Source organism: Gouania willdenowi, chromosome 12 (genome assembly GCF_900634775.1).
Source record: "Gouania willdenowi chromosome 12, fGouWil2.1, whole genome shotgun sequence".
NCBI lineage: Eukaryota > Metazoa > Chordata > Actinopteri > Blenniiformes > Gobiesocidae > Gouania > Gouania willdenowi.
Genome location: NC_041055.1, coordinates 25,430,050 through 25,450,863, shown reverse-complemented (window position 1 = coordinate 25,450,863; position 20,814 = coordinate 25,430,050). Strand labels below are relative to the sequence as shown.

Below are 20,814 nucleotides of genomic sequence, written 5' to 3'. Positions count from 1 at the left end.
TGATATCATGTTTAAATTTATTTTTTATACAATACAGTTATCCAAAATGTATCTTCCCCTGTGGCAGTTCCGTAAGGCATTGGAAACTAAAACCTTTGTTATCTAAAGATTTAAACTGCAACATACTTTGGAACATATGATAAACACATGATAAACAGCTGAATAACACCCTTGCTTTTTTCTCTCCAGTGCTCTTGTCGCCGTGTAACTTTATGTTCGGCCCACATTCACCCCTCCTCCTCTCGGCAGACTTTTTTCCTTTTCCTTCTTCCTTTTCTTCTCGTCATGTGTTCAACTCAGGCCGCTGCAATTTGGGAATCTGCGCTTGTACATGGCGGACGAAAATTTCCACCCGAGCAGCCGCAACACGACCCACTGTTCCAGGCGGAGGCGAAGAGCCTGCACGGAGCGGCTGAAGAAACCTCGACTAATTCATGACTCACTACGCCATTACGTTTCACTGAAAATGTAACGTTGGAGGAATTTTTGGCGGATGGGGAAAGAAACAGTGGATGAATCTATTTTTTTTTTTTTTTTTTTTTTTTTTTTATCATTTCGAATTTCTCATAACTAATTCAGAATTGATTGAGGAAGCGGGTCGTGGTGGTCACCAGTAGCTGGTCGGTAGATACGGATTTCTGGAGCGGAGAGACCGCTTTACATGAGCTGCATCGTTTTTGAAGGTAAGTGTAAGCACGTTTTTTTAGTTTTCCTGATTTAGAAATCTTTAAATTTGTAAAAATTTCCGTAGCGGATGTGAAATTTTTTTTTTTTTTTTTTTTTTTTTAGCCCCCTCCGCGTTAGAAATTAGAGCTGGCAGCCCCCTGTCTGCTGCACAGCTGCCTGCTACTTAATAACCAGGTGCTGGTCAAAGAAAAATAGACCTAAATCTGTTAGATTTGAATAAAATCCACTAATTGAAGTTACATTGAATCCGCCTCAGCCTTCGTTGTGGTCCAGCTTGAGCTACCCAGGTAAAGCTTGCGTTTTTCGGGGACCGGGCGGTAGTGGCAACATGAAGGACGCGGAGGGGAGGAACAATCTGAAACACAAAAAAACCTCCTGCAGCCATGTTTTGTGAAATTTTCCTGCAAATTTGAGCTGTGGGCTCCGGAGTTCATGTTCGAGCCACAGGCGGAACAAAACCGGGACTTTTTACTGGTGTTTGTTAGCTGCTTGTTCTTTGAATCCAGACTCCAAAAGCCCTCGAAACCAATTGTGTAGAGATAGATTCGGACTTATTTTAGGGGGAATTAGAGGATTTTTAAAAATCTAGGGCCAGTGGCGCCACCTGTTGGCAGTCAGTTTTAGAAATTAAACAATTGTTCAGATAGATTCACTCGTTTTTTATTCCTAAAAATCCAATTAACATCCTGATTAACTGATTATAATTCAATGAAGATTGTGTGACTATTGTTTTAATTATTAATGATACATTTTTACTTAAAACAGCCTTTCTAACCACTCAGACACAGCAATTAAAAACACAATAAGATGACACAATGAAGCAAGTGAAATTAAGAAATGAAAGTAGCTCCAAATTCAAATGAAACGGAGCAAAAATATTTAATTATTAATAGCACATATTGCAGGATTTATTTCATTTAATTTTTTTATGTGATTACTCTTACTCAAAACTTAAAGTATTTACTGTATGTAACACTTGTTTTAATTTATCATTATCATTTACTTCTATTTATGACCACATGTTTTTTTTTGTATTTTAATATTTCTGCTGTATGATGATTGACGTTCTATTGTTTTACAGTGCAATGGCAATAAAGCTTATATATCTATTTACTGAGATGTTTCATACAACAATAATAATTATAGTTTTCTAACATTTATTCAAAGTGAAGTCAAATGTTTATTTCATTTTATTTTTGTAGATAACCATTAGATTTATTTATTTTTTTTTTTAAGTACATTGAAATGTACAGTAATGTTGGTTGTCATGTTTAGTTTGTTCATTAATGTGAATGTGTATTCTTCACACAACAAGTTATTACTTGGTAAATTATAAACATTTAGACTTTATGAGATTTGGAAAAACTAAATAGTAATGGAAAAATAAAACCTCTAAAGAGAACTGATCAGCTCTGTAAGCAGGAAAGACCTTGTCGGCACATTTTAAGAGTCGGAAAAACAATCATGACAAGTGCCTTTACTCACTGTTTATATTAATCCTGCAGACTTTATTTTAATGTAAGGGAAACTGCAGAGGCCATTTTGCTGCGGGTAATTTTACTGCTGACCTTCAAATCTCATTTCCCTCCGATCAGAAATGTGGTGTGACTATTTTCTGCTATTCTGAAGAATACTGGAGTCAAATTTGAGTATAGTTTTAAAAATTCTATTTAAAAGTTGAAGCTGACTCTTAGCACAAGTACAGTATCAAAAAGGCAGTCATTGCCATGGATTCATTGATGTGCCATTTCTCTTAGAGTACGAATGCAATGTTTATATTCAGAAAATCTGCAAGTTTTAAAGCTCAAATCATTAAAAATGTGCTCTAAACCTTGGTTTAATGTGTACGGTTATAAAGTTAAGTTAAAAATGAAGTTTGGAGCTATGTCCATCATCTCACCTGCAAGGTATGGGTTCAGTCAGTACAAACAGGGTTTTGCTATTTTCGATGCTCATTCAGGCTCTGATGTGCAGAAGATAATGAAATGCACATATTTCATCTTTTTTTTTGGTGGTTGTGGGGGGGGGTCGCATGGTCGCATGCATGGTTTTCAACAGAGATGCTTTTCTAGTTGTTGACACAAAAAGCAAAATCCTAAACAAAGTAATGGTCTTGCTAAGCATTTCTTAGGCATAATGCAAAAAGCAGTGTTTTTGGAGTGTATCTGTTCATGTTTTATGTTACCTGCTTTTTATTGTGGCATGTTGGAAATGTCTGAAAATGGCCTTTAGGTACTGTAAATTAGTGTCCAGGGAATGGCTTTTTATGGTTAGAGATGCTGCATAAAAAATTTCTGTGCATTCTGCGGATCTGCACATACTTTTCCAGCCTCTTGCTTTGTAAAAATGAACCTTATTGGTTTCATGAATAATGCATGGTGATGTTCAATTGCTGCAGCAATGAAAATTAGGCTGTTTACGTGCTGTGGTTGTATACACACACACACAGAAGCTGTTTTTTTTCCTACCTTGACCATTTCTGGAGGTAGAGGGGAGACTGGGGCTGGGTCGCTTTTCAGAAAATAAAAAATTTCAGGCAAAGCAAATCTCATTTCTTAGAATGAAAAGGGGAGGGCTGCACCTCCTGTGGGTTTAATGAACCCATAAATCACAATAGTGCCAGGTTTGCCGTGCCTGCGTCGGAGTGCAGTGTAATTTTGATTTTCATCAAAAATTTAATCTGTTAGCCTACAAGGGTTTAGCAGCAGTCCGGATGCAGCTCTGAATTTCTAATTTTAGTGCCCTGATCTTTCAGGATTTATTTTGTATAATTCAAGTCTGCTTTTCAATATCTCTTGTTATTAAATTTTAATTCGCAGCATTAACATATAGATTGAAAAAGGTTTTATGGGTTTTTTGAGTGTATGCTGATGGAATTTTACTAGATGAGACAGTTTCTTTTTCCAGAGCATCCCATATGTATATATATATGTGTGTGTGTCATAGAGGGAGAGATGGAGGGCGAGTGTGTGTTGGTGGTGGTTTATCCATTTCTCTGCCTTATTGCTTTTTTTTTAGAAATCTTTGGCCATACACAACACTGTCTTGGACGACTTTTAATAAAGGGTACAGGAAAATGTGCATTTGATTTGAGAACCGAAGTAAGCAAAGCATTTAGTGTGAAAATGGTGCTGGTCACTCGTGTGACTGCTCTGTAAAATGCAAACATGCAGTCAAAGCAGTGATTGAAGTGAATCGCCCCCTTCCCATTTACCCCCCTCCCCATTTTTAGCTCATTTCTATTTTTAATCTCGTCAGAGTGGAAAAATTTGTACGAGCCTGAAAGATATCGGTGTTTTTATTTTTGGGATCTCTCCTTCAATTTGCTAAGTTGCACAGTACAATAAAAAAATAAGTTTTTTTTTTTTTGGTCTAACACAATTTCAAGTAGGAAAATCTCTGCTGGCCTGAAGCAAATCCTTTATTTTCTCCTCCCTCTTTGTCTCTGTAACCAAGCACAGTGATTGATTTACTACTTTATTGTGCAGAGGCAGATACAGTACTGTCCAAATATAGGCCAATTATTTTAAGTACTTCAACTAAGAGCTGGATTATCAACAGAAGCAGGTCCTAGAGGTTTTTTTTTAATTTTTGGTTTTGTTTTTACAACCACCTTATGTTGAAGGCCAATGTTCTTTTGAATGCAGTAACTTAATAAGTGATGCAGTCATGAATTATTATGGAAGCTTATTGCATTCACTGAAGAAAAAAAAAACCGAGATAAAAAATAAGTAAAGAATTACTAAGTTGGCCCTCGCTTTTCTGTTTTTATAGGAAATGTTTCTTGGGTTTGCTAAGTTGATGAGATAAAAATAAGTAAATAAAAAAATTGGGCCTGTTTTTCTGTATTTATATGAATTTTTTTTTTGGTTTTTCTGCATTTTTATAGGAAATTCAGAAAAACAGAAGAATATTTCCTCTAAAAATTATCTCATCAACTCAGAAAAAAAACGGAAAACATTTCCTATAAAAATTCTCATTTCAGAAAAACCGAAAAATATTTTTGTAAAAACAGGTAAATTTTTTTATTTACTTATTTTTATCTCATCAACACGGACAAACCAAAAAAAACAGGGCAATTTCTTTTTATTTACTTATTTTTATCTCATCAATTCAGAAAACCCAAAACTTATTTCTTCTGTGAATGCTTCCGTACATCATCGAATTAGAGTTCATCAATTCAATTTTATTTATCTAAATTTATCTATAAAATTTGTAGAAAAAATGAAAAAACCCAACAAATCCTCATGAACAAGCATAAGTGACAGTGGGAAGAAAAAAACTCCCTTTTAACAGTAATAAATCTCCGTTAGAACCAGGTTCAGAGGTGGCAGCCATCTGCCTCGACTGGTTGGGGTTAGTGGACGGAAGGATGAACAGAACAGGATAGAGAGATAGAACATCAGACTGTCCCAGACTAGTTGAGCCGTGAACCACAGATCAGGAACTGTCAACTCCAGCTTCAAGACACCTGAAACAGAGCAGAGAGAGAAGGGCGAGGAGAAGGCACAGACTGCAGAAAAAAAAAATACTACTTTCCTTCCTATTTTAGTACCTAATTTTTTGCTGCCTTTTACTTATCAGAATTGTGTTTTATTTCAAATGTGACTCTTGTGATGTTCTCTTGTTTATCTTGGCTGCTTTAGTTTTCTCTTTATTGGTAAGGAACATCAGGCAAACCCGCATCTGGTTTAGATTTTCATGCTGCCCTCGGCGCTATAGGTTACTGCATATTAAAATCCTTAGTCTAGGAAAGAAAATAAAGCCAGATGGTTAATTTAGCATTTTTTACTTTAATTAGATGAATACAGGCCATAATGGAAATGTTATATATGCGGGGCATGTATTTAAAAATGCTGCATAGAAAATGAAGGCGTGGATTATTAAAAGACTGGTCTAATTGTTAATATACATGTGTTTACCTTGCAAATGACAAAAAAAAGATGTTTATCTAAAATAAAATTAACAGAATTACTCATTCAGTTCAAAACACAGGCACAGATGATGGTAAATTCAGGGAGGAGATCGACTTTTCCAGTTCATCCAGATCTGTTTAGTTTGGACTTATTCTATTCCTCCTGCAAGATCAGCAAGTGCAATCTTTGGATGTTGCACAGGTTAAAGGCTGTGATGAGCTATTCTGTGATAACAGCCACTTTAGAAACATGGCATTGACATTTTCTCTGGAACTCCTTAAAATGCCTTTTTGCTAAATTTTTTTGTGAGCTTTCAAATGACATTTTACTCCAGTGTAACATTCTCCTTCTAATTTGCATTTTGCCAGAAATGTTGCTGATTACCTTATAGACAAAAAACATTTTTTCCCTCTATTTAAAATCGAGACCCAACTTGACACGCAAATACCTCGCATGCATGTTTTGAGACAATATCATGCATTTACGCAGTATTTTTCAATAGAAAACAGGGGACTGAGTTTGTAGAAAGTGGGGAAAAAGGAACAAATATGTCAAATTGATGCCTGTTTTTCATACAAAATGAAAATTAAATAGCTCTATTAAATGGACTAAATTCTTAATTACATGTTTTGGGTGCCTATCACACATATCCATGCAATTTTTCCTGTAAAACGGGTGGCTGAGTATCTAGCAAAAGGACGTCAAATATCTCACGATGTAATCTTGTGTGGTTTTAGTGGAACCCGCCTCGTTTCTATGCATATAAGATTAATAACAGTTGAATTACTTTTTTAGCCATATTTGGCATGCTTGGTGCAATTTAGGGAATTCTGATTGCAAGTCAAGTCATCTAAATGGGGAAAAAACTGGGGGCTGCCAAAGTGCGCCATCGGCCCCTCCGACCACCACCACCACTCACTCACACACTACATTCATACTAAGCAATGTGGGTAAAGTGCCTTGTCCAAGGACTCACTGACAGATACCACTGGGGTGACTGCCACCCCACTGTGGCACCTGGAATTTTCAGTGGTCTCCCATCCACCTACTCACCAGGCCCAGACCTGCTTAGCTTCCGAGATCTAACGGGATCGGGCTGGTATGGCGCTGTCCCTGTTATTAGTTAACAGGGACAATTTACATTAATATACATACAGAAAATGTACCAGAGTTTGCCATAAAGCTATTTTTTATCTTTAGTCTCTGGACAGATTGTTCAAATGTCACTCTAAAATAATACAAATTATAGGAAATATACAACACAATATACAGTGAAAAATGTAACTACATAATAACATGTGAAACTTCGAAATAGAAAATCGAAGCACCTACAACCTTCCTTACTCAAAATTCATCAGCAACCTTTTTCTTTGAGTTTTAATCTTCTGTTTATACTATTTAGTCCACTTTTTGGCTGTTTACATGATCAAAGTTGTATTGTCTGGAATATTACTGCTTCAAGAAAATTATGTCTATTTTTAGCCAAATTTCTTTTAAATTGGACAGAAGTAAAATGAATGACTTGATTTTATAATAATGTGTGCATACATATTATATGGCTAAACTCTTATCATCTACTCTGGATGGCCACTTCCCCACCCTAAGACTGGCTGCCCATTATAGTGATGTGATGGCATACAGAGTTAGAGCATAGTATCATCTGCATCAGACCAATCACATGCAAATTTAAGGATGCTATCATTAAAGTTTACATTATTTTTCTCTTAAAAAGCAAAAGTAAGCATGTTTTTTAGGCTTGGCATAAAAACATAAACTCATTTTTAAAATCTACAATTCAAGTCATTGATTTTTGTTGAAAATATGTTTTTTTTTATTATATAGAACAATACTTGTGATAGGGATAGGCGATATAGACTGAACAAAAATATACCGATAATTTCTGGTATTGATAACGATAAAAATTACGATATATTAAAACCATAAACAAATAAAACAATTCCCAACTTAAAATGTTAACAGGTTCCTTACAAAACACATTAATTTGAATACATCAACACTAGACACATTAAAAAAGGCTACAATAGCGGCTAACTCATAGAGCTCATGGGCTGATATTTTATGGAATATATTAGTGCATGCAGATCACTCTATTAGTGTTATTGTATGCAATTCATTTATTTTCTCAGTTAAAATGAAATTATTTCCTAAAAAAAGGACGTAAAAAGCAAAAATATTTCCAATAGTGTTTTCACTGGTGCTGCATCTGGTTTATTTTATATCTGATAATGAGTTACATAAACTTATGGTTGATAGATATATCTCTGATTTTCTATAAATAAACCAGATCAAGCTGATGATTTAATACTTCAGGATACTTAATACTTAGTGTAATAATCTCAATACTTACATTAGTCTAATAGGACCAGTTTTGTTTTGTGATCACGTCAAATATAATAAAAAATATAAAAAAAATATTGCGTTTCACAAGTTGGGATGGGTGAATAGTGACATTAGTTTAATGCTAACATTTATTTCACACAACGTGTGACATGTTAGCTTTTCTCCCTCCATACAAGTGTTAAATCTTACCATAAACAGTAAGCCGTGTACTTTTTACTTGGTCTATTCTTTTAACAAAGTTGTTAGCATTAGCTCTTAGCCCAGTCTATTTTGTGACGGTGAGTTAGCTTAGCATAGTTAGCTCTAGTTGAGTTTCCAGTTTGTAGTTGTTGCTGTGGGTTCATCTCTGTGACCGTGTTTGTGGGAACTTTGGGTGAATCTGGTGGAGGAACTTGCATTGGTTCACTTTGTTGGATGGTTTTCTGGACTTAACCAAGTAGCGGTCCATGATGTACCACAGCTTTAGGTAGGTTGTGACGAGCACCGCCTTCTGTGTGTGTGAGAGTTTCTATCATGGAATGACATATTCTTACCGGTGAGAATGTTTTTGACGACATATCAAAGATATACATATCGCACTTTCTTACTTGTGAAGTATATGTCAGTACATGTTATCGGAGGTGAGGCAATTGATTACACATTTCTAGTTTTTTTTTTTTTTTACAGCAACATTGGCTATAACCACCAACTTTCTCTTGAATAATTCCATAAAATATCATCAAATAGTCTAGCCATTTTTTTCCCAACAAAATGACTGCAAATGAGGGCATCTGTGACAACAAAAACCTAAAAAATATGATGAAAGAAAAAACCCAGAGGCAATACCTTGGAGGGACTGTCTAATGCACAAAGAACTGAAAATGGCAGGCAGTCATTTTAGTGTAGTGAAGCCCATTTAAATAATAAAACAACTTTAAAATTTTGTATTAAAACATCTAATTTCCAAGGTTGTCTATTATGTGGCGCACATTAAGGGAGAGAGCATCTATTAGTTCTACTATTTCAACTGAACCTTTGAACCTGATGTAGAGCTACAATTTTCGGTGCATTGGCTGACTCGAGGCTTGCTGTGTCAGATCCAAAGAAAGGTGTTTTTGGGCTATGAAAAGGCTTGTTGTTGCTGCATTAGTGCGCTATTATTAGAAGGCCAATTTTTCCTTTTTCCATAATATCTGTCATCCTGGCACAGCTCTGTTTTGCCTGGTTGCATTTGGAGCACATTTCTCCCGACAAAGCCTTTTAAAGCCATGTGCTGAAACGACAAGTTGTGTAATTTAGATGGTTCTGAATTAAATAATTTTGGTGCCACAAAGATGTGGAATGAATGCCATCAAAGGTGACTTTTTGCATATTAAAGCGCTTCTTACACAGTGGATGACACAAATTTGTCTTCTTTTCAACTCAAATTATTCACAATTTGGGAATTGTCGTTAAGCTTGGCTGCTTTTCTTTGGTGTTCAGCTTGAAGACACAGTGACAGTACACAACTTTCTGTCATTACACATTTTTAAAAGCAGTACACAGTAACAGAGGAGTTTAAAAAGGAACTAGGAATCAGAAAAAGCCGGAACGTATCAAACCATAAAAGCCAAATGACTGCATCAAACTTTCATGCAGACATGTCGTTAGTTTAATGCAGCGCTCGGGGGTGGTTAAACAATAGAGTTTTATTTAGACTGCTGGTGAAAAACCTGGTAATTAACTCAAGGCCCAGAGTAAAAGTATTTGGATGTTGGGTATTTGATTCTGCATTGATCACCTGTGCATCTTCATGATTTTAGGCTGAAGACACATTTGCCATCTCAAGCAGTTTCTTTGTCACAGACTAGTTCCTCTATTCATCAACTGTTGCTATGGGTGTTCCGATACCACTTTTTCACCTGATTCAAATGATGAACTCATCATTAAGCTCTGCAGAAGCCTGATAATGATCCCGGTCATTTCTATCAGGTGTGTTGGAAAAGGGAAACATCTAAAACATGCTGGATAGTGGCCCTTGAGGACCAGGATTGGGGACACCTGGATTACAGAGATTCAAACTTGAAACATAAGAATATTCGACAAATTAATAAAAACACGAATTATAACTCTCCAAAAATAACTTTAATCAATACAATAAAACAATTTTCAAAGTGCACAATAACCAATAATTTAACTGAAAGATTAGCATTCATACATTAAATAAAAAATTAATTTGAAGACCCTGCAAAATAACCTTGTTAAATCCAAGAAAAATAAATAAATAAATCCAATAAAAATAATATGTACATCTGAGATTTTCGATGCAGGCTGAGGCCAATCTAATTCAATACTCTTTTTCTTTTTTCTTTTTCTGATATCAATATTGGATCAGGACAAGCTTAGTTGTTGGCAACATTGGATTTCAGTTGGATTTGTATTATTTTATTTTGCAGGACAGCATCATGTTTTAACAATGAAAGAATAAAAGAATTGAAATGACTGTGGGTAGAGTTTGGCTAGACTTGTTACAGATGCATCTCACCGTTTTGATGATGCAGTATTTTCCCTGGATCAGTTCCTGCAGAAAAATGCAATCTTGGAATTGTTAAAATGAATATGAATTCACCAAAACTGTAGTGTCTACTGGGTTTTTACATTTTTCAACAAAAATCACATTTATTTAGCCGCAATTTTTAACTATGCTTGATGCAATGTGTCGGCTTGATTGCAAAATGGTATAAACGCCACATTAGGCCGATCAGTTGTACTGTCGTATGGAAGAGTAGATCAGCACATGGCCAAGTCATGTTTACGTGTCATAATTTATGTTAGTGATTTATTTTAAAAGGGTGCAAACCTTTGTTATGGTACTTGTTAGGGTTGGGCGATATGGACCAAAACTCATATCTCGATATAAGAAGGTCTGGTTTAGGACGCACTCAGAAATCCATCTAACTTGGTTTTATATGCTGTTCTGAAAAGTAACGAGAGCGGCAACTTTTACAGCAAGTATTTTAATACAAAATAAAATTTAAAATATATATCTCAGAAATATGGGAAAAAAAGTACTGTACTCTATGAATAATATTGAATACTTGCATGATGTGTTTGTACTTTATATATATATATATATATATATATATATATATATATATATGTACAGTATGTATTTTATAAATCAAAACAAGTATAAAAAAAAAGGAGATATAGCTCGATATGGTGATATTTTCTTTTTCTATCTTGCCAAAATAGAAAACTCTATATATTCTGAATCTCAATATATTGCCCAGTCCTCCTGCTTGTAAAGGGACATGTTGCTACATCATCACATATGACTTATTTTAAAGAACATTATTATTATTTATATTTTTTATGAAACTATTTCTTTTTCCTGGAAACAGTCCCGTATTTTCTTGCGCATATTCACTGCAATTTTGAAGAAAATCAGTTTCTGGATTATTAGTGCTAATACTGAGGTTTAAAGACCAAAATATTCTCAACCAAGAGCTACAGTTTATAATGAATGTTCCCTTTCAAATTCACCTGAACTTTGTTGTAGCATGAAACAATGTTTTTAGAAGCAGTAATAAATGAAAATAATATTTATCTGTTTGTCATTTAGAAAAACCAGCTCTGAGGTGGTGGAGTCATGAGCACACTAGAGGCAGCCAATCCAGTGAAGGAGCCAGCAGAAGGCGTAGGTCCAAGCACAGAGCCTTCAACAACACAAAGCAGCCCTCCACCACCGATCATAGTAAAGAAAGAGCCCGGGACGTCAGAGACGAGCAATGGGAAAGTCGGGGACGTCAACCCTGCAGAGATCTGCGTCGTCATCGGAGGAAATGGAGGAAATTCATCCCGTAGAGCTCAGACGGAGGGTATGTTTGCCCTTGGCACTCCCCCTCCAACGAAGAGCACAGACTCTTGCATAGGTGTGTGAATGTTGAATGATGTTGTGTCTTTTGTTGCAATTTATCGTTTGAAAAAAATGAATGCGCTGTAGCCAATAGCATTTGTAAAAAAAAAAAAAAATCAACTGCATCATCTATTGCTGGTGACGTTTTTTCTGCCTAATATCATTCTGTCAGTGTGAGCCGTGTTTGTTAAATCGTCCTTCTATGGAAATGGCTCTCGTGAAAACTTTTATTCTATTTTTCAAAAAGTAACTTTCCAATTCTGTGAGCACGAATGAAGTTTCTTTCACCTCTGTGTGTAGGGGTGGCTGCAGAAATCGTAAAGATGGATATCTCATAAATTGGTTGAGTCGAAGAATTGCACACAGCTAGCTATTTTAAACATTCTAAGATGAGATGACAACAGTTTACCCTTTAACTTGTGTGAGGTGTGATGTAACATAGGCTGTATGTTTCCTTCTGTCTGCCTTCCACATATTAGTGTTTTGTGATTGTTACCAAATGTACAAATGGGTTAGCTAGATGCAGCCTGACGGGGCCTATTATGTTCCTCTAGCTTCACCTAAAGCCATATCAAACCAGTGCAATCGTCCATTAGAAAACCAGGCAATAAAGAGAGCCTATTATGAATGCTGTATTGACTTCATCCGTTTTGGATACATCAATAATCTCCAAGCACCTCTCAAATTGGTTCATTATAATTCAACAACACAAGGAAACTGTGGGCATCAAAAATGAAAGTCATATCTAAATTAGCAGCTAGTTCTACCTGCTGAACTGCATTATTAATGTGAAAACTAAAAACATTTCATACATACACTGGTGAAAAGTTTTCTTTTTTTTAATACTAAATTTACATTTGACTGTTTGAAAAACTATTGAATTCATCTCTGTTTTTTTTAAGCAAAATTAATTTATAACATGGAGTGACCTGGGAGCTATTGGGAAAAAAATGCTAATGTTTACGCAAATAAAATTAGTAAAAATGAGTGAAAAGTTAAAATTAGAAACTATGAGGCGTAAGCCCTGCAGACAGTGCAGTCCTATCATCCTGCAATGTTTGGGGTCAATAGGTCACATGATCTGGAATCTATTGAGCAAAAATGCTAATATTTATGTGGAAAAAGTGAGTGAAAGTTAACATTGAAAAATAAGAGGCGAATGTCAACCAGGCAATGTAGTATTATCATCCTGCACATGTCCTGGATCTGAGAATATTTTTTCAAAGGTTAAAAAAAATGTTTTTTGGTCGTTTTTAGCATTTTTTTTTAAAAAAAATAACATTTCCTTGTAAAACCTTTTTTACAACTCTTTTTTTAATCAAAATTGCTTGTTCCACTGACAAAATGAGCCTAAAAACACCAAAGCATACTGAAATAACAAACACTTTATATCTATGGTTAGATCAGAAGGTAATGAACGGATTTAAAGTGAATAAAAAAAATGCATATTATATATTTTAACGCTTTAATGAGAGGAACCATTTTAGGTCCCTAACGGTCTGAGTGTGAGTTTTTTTAAAGGGCGCCTCAAGGGTTTATCCTGTAAATATTAGCATTTTTTTCTCAAAAGTTTCCAGGTCATGTGACCTATTGACCCCTAACATTGCAGGATGATTGTATTGCACTATCTGGATGACATACGTATTAGCAACAGATGCAACCCTTTTTGTTCCTTTTTTAAACCCATATTTTGTTCTTTTAAAATGAACAGTCTCTTGTTCCCACACATTTTATTTTGAAAACTGTAAACCTGTAAATGCTGCAATGTCTTATCGCTGACTTTCTCAGGCTGCATTGCCATAAAGCCAGTCAAGAATGCATACTGTAAGTGCACGCCGCTCCCAGGTCCAGAAACGTAAATTTATTACCGGTATTTGCTTTTTTATTTAAACAAATGCCTTATTTTAGGCATAGAAAATAAAACAAAATATTCAACAAATGTATGACTTCTGCAGTCTCCCATTCAATTTTCCTCCACTCGGACGACGTCATGCATACGGAGCACAACGCATCCGTTCTGTGTTAAGATATGCAATGATATTCTGCCTCCTGACAGCTACTTTCACTGGACACATACAGTATACTGACTGAAAAATAAAACACATATAGTGCTCTGCCATATTTGTCGCTGCCTTTGTTTTATAAATGAAAAAAATAGCGGCATATACGCCGGAAAATACGGGATAATTTGTCAGTGAAAAGAAAGCTAGTTAGTCTAAGCTCTATATAGCTGAGGTAGTTAAGACTGTTTCTTTTCCCCCTGACCAGTTCAGACAGACATTCTCACAGCAGTAAAAACAAGATCACTTTACAGATAAAACAAGACAACTATCCACTTTTTCTGCTGCAAGTCACTGTTCTCACTTGGTTGTGTTTTTCTCCACAGGTTCCTACGTGTGCGGCGTCTGTGGGAAGAAGTACAAGTATTACAACTGTTTTCAGACTCATGTCAGGGCACATCGAGGTAAGCCCTGAAAATTTGGTTCTTAATTCCATAGTCCATCTATTCAGAAATTTAAAAAACCTGTAACAAGGGCTTTTATCTCTATAATGTGGAAAAACGAGGTCTAGTGTTAGGGTTAGAATATCTCACTGTGCTGAACTAGGAGCAGGCCAAAGTGTGAATCATGTTTTCAGGGACAGAAGTCGTGCATATGAGTCGATAAAGATTATTTCTGTTACAGCTGAACATGTTGGGTAACACATGCAAGTGTTTGAGCGAGGTGTCAAACATTAGCCTGCTGCTATTTTTCCTCCCAACAGTATGGCATTAGAAATATTAATTTGCACAGAGAATGAGTCATGCATACGTACGCAACTGTATTAAACTCCTTGATAATGCCCTATTGTTCTCTAAATTATTTGAATGTGAATTAGGACAGCTTTTGGGCAGGTTGGAGGCAGTTAGCGGCACATTAGCGCTAATCTATTCAGGAAAGTAATTGTTTGGCTTTTATGTCGACAGAGTCGGAGAACATGTTGGGAGATGGTCTATCCCAGACACCAAACAGTGAGTGTGCTTTTATATGTCATTGAAAATACTTGCACTTATAATATACTCTGGTTACATTTCACATGTTTCTTTATGGCTTCAGACAGCCCCCTATTTCTCCATGATCTTTTAGTCTCTGTCACTATTTTTAAAACATTCTTTATGTTGCTATAGCACAAGTTATGCAATGTAAACTCATAATTTACCACCTTAAAATAACCCATCTTAATTGTTTTTTATTTTAGTATATATCAGAGATGGGCAACTCTGTCACAGCGAGGGCCACAAAAATTTTATTCTATCTGTTCCGAGGGTCACATGATCAATATTCATGTCAGCATTTAGAATAATGACCAATCAGATCGAAGCATTAATAAAGGGAAGAACAATGGTTTTGTCTTTATTTCTTGTCTGTCTGTAGTTTTGTTGTTTTGTCAGTTATTAATCATTTTGTGTTATTGGAGTCATTATTGGTGTTTTTGTTATAATAATGTGTATTTTTCTGTCATTTTTTTATTTTTGTTGTCGATTTGTGCATTATTGGGGTCACTTTTGGTATTTTTGTTGTTGTTTTTCATTATTTTCCTGTCATTTTGTGCAATTTTGTTGACGTTTGTGTGTTTTTGAAGCTTTTCTGTAATGTGTTTTTGTAGTTATTTTGTTTGTTTAAGCATTAGTTGTCTGTCTTTGCTGCCATTTTGTGTTTTGAGTCATTTTGAGTATTATCAAATTTTTTGTATACTATGTGTATGTTGCTGTTGATTTGTGTGTTTTGGGAATTGTTTTATGTATTCTGTCGGGCTTTATGTTCCTTCCAACTTCTTGAAATACAATTTTTGGGGATTTGTTTTAGGGGCCGCAGGGCCGCCAGTTGCCTATGTCTGGTATATACCATCTATAAATACTTGTACTGCATTTAAAGCAACATCCTTTAGTAGCTATGTCACTAGGCAAAAAAAAAGGGATTTGACAAAGTTAATAAGTAGGCCAGTGAGCTGCTTGGCAAAGAAATTATTAGATCTAACTCTCAAGGGAACAGAACTGCAGTAAAGCTTTTTTTGGTTGAAGCAGCATATTTAGATTTTATGCTCAATAATGACTGGCATTGCAGGTCTATTTTCTTTTTTTAAAAATGATGTATTTAAGGGATCATTTCTGTAGTATAAAGAACTGATTCCCAGAGACTAGGTTGCACAAGATTTTATTTGGGTCGCCAAATAAATTTGCAATATTACTTATGGTCTTTTAAGATTTATATTTGCAGTACACATTTGAGCCACATGAGGCGCCACACTACCACACTCTCCATTTCCACCCTAGTTGACAGGCTACGTCCGAATAGTCCTCCCATCTCCTTTCTTATCCACTGTTGCTTAGCCCCGTGGATGACGTCCCGACGTTAAGGAAAGGCTTTAGGAGAGGAGTTAGGAAACGGCCATCTCGTTTGCTTTGCATCTGACGCACTTCCATAGGTGACGTAAGAATCTGACGGCCGTGAAGGTTAGTGACGTCTGCCGTGTTGAAAAAACTACACATTTCCGAAAATGGACTGAAAGCACATTTATAACACTTTTCCCGATATAATCTCAAAAATCACACGTTTGAATTTTAATCAAAGGAAAAGAGGCTACGAGGAACAAAAGCGAAATTAAAAGAATGTCAAATTGAGAATGGTTCCTCACACTCCCCTTCCACTCACAAATATGAATTATGTTGAATAAATATGGCTAAGAATGTCTCTGATCCCTTTTCATTGAACCACAGAGTGTCTGTTTTATTTCAGTTATAATCTGATATGTTTTACATATAATAAGATATGGGTTTTAGTTGTTCAAGGCATATTATTGCATTGGTTTGGTCATCGTGAGTTTTCGTGAGTGCTCGGGTGTGCGTTTCCTTTTAAATGTTGTTGCCGCAACATCCTTTGGTAAAGGATGCATCAGTGTTTCCTCGGCTGAAGGAGGTAAAAAAGGAAGAATTGGGCCTCTTTTCCTGAGCTTAAAGAGAACTTGGACGCTCTTTATCACGGCCGCCACTTAAACACTTCCGGGGGTGAAGGAACAGTGAATAGTAAAGGCGATGGGAGGGACTGTTCGGACGCAGCCACTCTCTTTCCACCGGGCAGCAGTTGGAGCTAACTTGGAGCTAGAGCGCGTTTTTGCTCAGATTCTTTCTGTTTCCACCATCGTACATCCGACAAAAAAAAAAAAACATTTAAAAGTGAGTCCAAGAAAACACAGCAGTGGTCAGAGGAGAGAACATTGTTTCCTGGTACTGTGGGTGGGAAAGACGACGGAGCCTCACGGACTGAACAGAACTACAGCCACGAAGGAGCCCATCCTGCAGACCTCCGTTACAAATCCTGGTAAGTTTTATTTCACCCATACATACGCTTGCTACAATATTCCCTCATCAATATTATGAACGTTACATCTAATGTAGTGCAGGCTAGCCAGTTAGCTGCTGGTAAGCTAGGAAACAATAACAATCCTGAAAGCAGCAACAATATGTCATTGACCTGTATTCAGAACTTCCCTTATTGTTACACAATGGCCATGTAATAATATTATTGAACTCTATGGTAACCACGTTTCTTGCTCATTTCAGAGTTGTTGACGTAGATTTGCAGCCAATGTTTCATCTGACGGTTACCTCGTCTTCATTTCAGAACATAGCCAGTAAGATTTATTCATTCATCCTATGCAAACATCAACATGAACAATATTATCTGTTGGTCCCTCCTGAAATATCATTATACACTATGTACTTGAATTTATATTTGTTTATGAATAAATGAAACTGTTATTAAGAACTAATATTTTTATTGCTTCTATGCAGGAAAAGAAGAGGAAGATTTAAATGCAGATTTTCTTCTATGGAACAGTCAGAGACACGGTTCATGGGACAGAACCAGCAGGACCAGGACCACATCAATGGTCCATAACCTCCAGCTCATGATGAACTCCACAGCACTGGTTGGACTGGTGTTGATTCTGGAGCAGATAGAGGCAGGCTTAGGCCCTTTGCAATTGAAAATCCAGAATCCTTTTTTAGGTAAATGTTTATATATAATGAGTTGGTTTGTAAATCTATTTTCACTTTGTGTAAATAAAGTTGCGTATTCTACAAGAACTTTGTTCATTGTTTAATGCCTACTTGTAAGCGCACACATTTGTTTTTCTCAGATAAATGTATTGCACTTTACATCCACACATTCTGAGTTTCAAACATCAGCATGTGTTATTTTTTTCCCCAAGTTAAAAGAGAACCTGTTAACTGCCTAAAATGCAATAATTTTAGCCTGATTTACTGATGACAGAAAATTAAAACTATGATATAGCCTGTTAACTTTGCCTAAAAGCTTTTATTTGGTTTGATTTATAAAGTATCTAACGTGTATATGTTTTCACTAACACATCCATGAAACAAAATTGCTGATTTACCTATTCAAGATAAGATAAGGTGATGCAGAAATGGTGATGAAAATAGTCAGGAATGTTAATTTATGCACAAATTCTCTTCTCTCACAGTTTATATACGAGGCATATTGTGAATTGGGTCGCAATGGTTTGTCATTTTTAGGGCGGGCTACTGGACTCAAAACGCCACTCACTTTGTTCTTCTTCTTCTTCTTCTTCTTCTTCTTCTTCTTCTTCTTGTTGTGTACACTAGTTAAAATCACTGCTACTCTGTTTTATTCGTGAATGGATTGGGCTGAAATTTGATAGCTATAATCTACGGATGTGTACGCATCGACGCTCAGAGCCCGATTTTCGATTTGGGGCCCCATTTTTCAAATGAATACTCCCCCATTAGTTAGATCAGAATGCAGTTTGGTATGAATATGATGAGACGCTTGGAGCCCCTTTTTTTTTTTAAATAGGGTAGGGGGCCCGGGGAGCCACTCCCCATTTCCGGTAATTTCCAAATTTATGGGAACATAGTTGTTGATATACTGTTTCAAAGATAATTCAACTTAGATCACGATTATCCCTCACACTATTTGTTTAGGGGCCCGGAGACCCACCCCTTTTTTACCAAAAAAAAGTTTGGGAACCACTGGTACAAAGAACACTGTAGGTGTTTATTAAATTTGAAAATATAACCATGCACATTGGTTACTGTTGTTTACGTGAAAATTTATTTGTTTATAGTCTTTGTTCATAACCAGCTGATCTCGTCAGTTCCTTGGTCACCTCTCCATGATTATCTGAAATCTATCAAGTTTTCCTTATAGCTTTCCTCTATAAAACTAAAAAGCAGCACATTGGTGATAGTGTATGAACGACTGTGGCTTATGAAGACCCAGGAGTTTTTTTTTTTAATTTTTTTTTTAAAGTTGTTTCCTTTATTTAAAGCTGTATTTAAAAGTCCAAGTAGCATGACAAGAAGTCAGCTGAAAAAAAAAATACTGATAAAATCGTTGGAGTTTTTGTTTGTTTTCTCAGAATAAAACATGTTTTACCTGTTCATAATTAAAAAAAAAAAGCTTACTACAGCTAACTTGATTGCTACTATATAAATTTAGCTTTTTGATAGATACACCAGAAAACTGCAAATAATCCATGGCCTTGTGCGTCCTTGTGAGGATTTGCTGGCTACAAATTAAGTAGGGCAGCACAGTAAGTTATATTTGTATCTCAATTTGTGTTGAAGCAAACTTAGTAGGGTTTTTCCAAGACCTTGCGTCGTTTTCTAATTCAAAGTTAAGGCCAAATAAAAGTTGAAAACAAATTTTTGTAATATTTCAGAAAGCAAAATGTTGCTGTCTTGTTTAAAATTAAAAGACAAAATATATAATTCTATCATAAATGCCACAATTTGTAATTGTAATTGGTCACAAAATGTGTGCTTTTTGTTGCAAAATGTGCCCAGTTGTTACGTTTTTCACATTTTGGCTGTAGTTATGCATTATGTTACATACTGTAGTGCAGTCAAACTATATCATGTGGTGTGTTAAAGAGTTGTTAAAGTATTCAAAATCTACGAGTAATGGGTAACATTTTCCTCAGACTGTTGTGAAATATTCCAGATACACCTTGTTATGATAAAGAGACGCCCTCTGTCTCAGCTGCCATTTTTCCCCCAATGTTTAATGATTGTCTTCAGTTTACTAAATGTTTAACTAAAGTCTTACAGTACAGATGTGCACATGGCTTACATTAAAAACAATGTACCCACGTTGTTACTGTTTTATCAGTTTAATCATTCTCACTTCCTCTCAGAGCTGTTTTGGTGTGTGAGTTTTAATTATTTGTTAGTTATTGAACAATTTAGCTGTTAGGTATTGCATTCTCATTGAGAGTTTGATGTTTTTTTCCTTTTTGTATTTTGATGACAGTTCCACTCAAATGTTTCTACCCTCTTGTTGAGAAATGTCTTAATTATATGTAAAGCACTGCCTAAAACCCACCTTTTCAAACTTGCTTTTCTTTAACCTTTTTTTTTTTACTTTTATTGTTATTGCTTTATTTTTCTGTGTTCTGTAAAGCAGCTTTGAGCACTATATAAAACTGATGTATTATTATTTTTTCACTGGCAGCACCATTCGATGAGTGAAAATATGTATGGCATGTCCCCGTTTATGCATGGGGGCTCCTCACTTGGGTTTGAGTGGAGCTACGTGTGTATTCAATTTTTTGCGACAGATATTTATGGCACATATAAGAAAATAGAAACGACACGTGTGAAAATATCAAGAAAATACAGTCATGGAAATTCTAGTACATATTTACTGATAAAACAATCAATCAATGGAGTTCTTAATATTATATTACCTATATATATAGATATTATAAAATATGAATTATCCAACCACCACATTACAGTAAAGTTTGTGAAGTCTGGTTTCTTTCACATTTTTGAAACATTTTACTAAAACTGACATTTTTATTCTAAAAAAAAATGATTCAGCATCTGTTCAGTTCAGTTAGAATTGCATGTTAAAGTACCAAAGCAGCCGCATCCTTCCTTATAACACA

At 35.6% G+C, this 20,814-nt stretch overlaps 1 protein-coding gene across 7 annotated transcripts in view; it reads left to right on the top strand.

Annotated features, from left to right (window-relative positions):
* The first annotated feature begins 293 nt into the window (after positions 1-293).
* znf618 (zinc finger protein 618) overlaps positions 294-20,814 on the top strand; it is a 44,940-nt gene continuing 24,419 nt past the window's right edge. For 3 of the 7 annotated variants that reach the window (XM_028462977.1, XM_028462976.1, XM_028462973.1), the window contains exons 1-4: positions 294-683; positions 11,548-11,857; positions 14,228-14,305; positions 14,807-14,851. In XM_028462977.1, coding sequence (XP_028318778.1) covers positions 11,575-11,857; positions 14,228-14,305; positions 14,807-14,851 — 406 coding nt within the window. In that variant the 5' untranslated portion in view covers positions 294-683; positions 11,548-11,574. Of the gene's footprint in view, positions 684-841; positions 975-11,547; positions 11,858-14,227; positions 14,306-14,806; positions 14,852-15,793; positions 16,334-20,814 lie in introns of those variants that run through there. The other 4 variants (XM_028462978.1, XM_028462975.1, XM_028462974.1 and 1 more) reach the window with 3 other exon arrangements.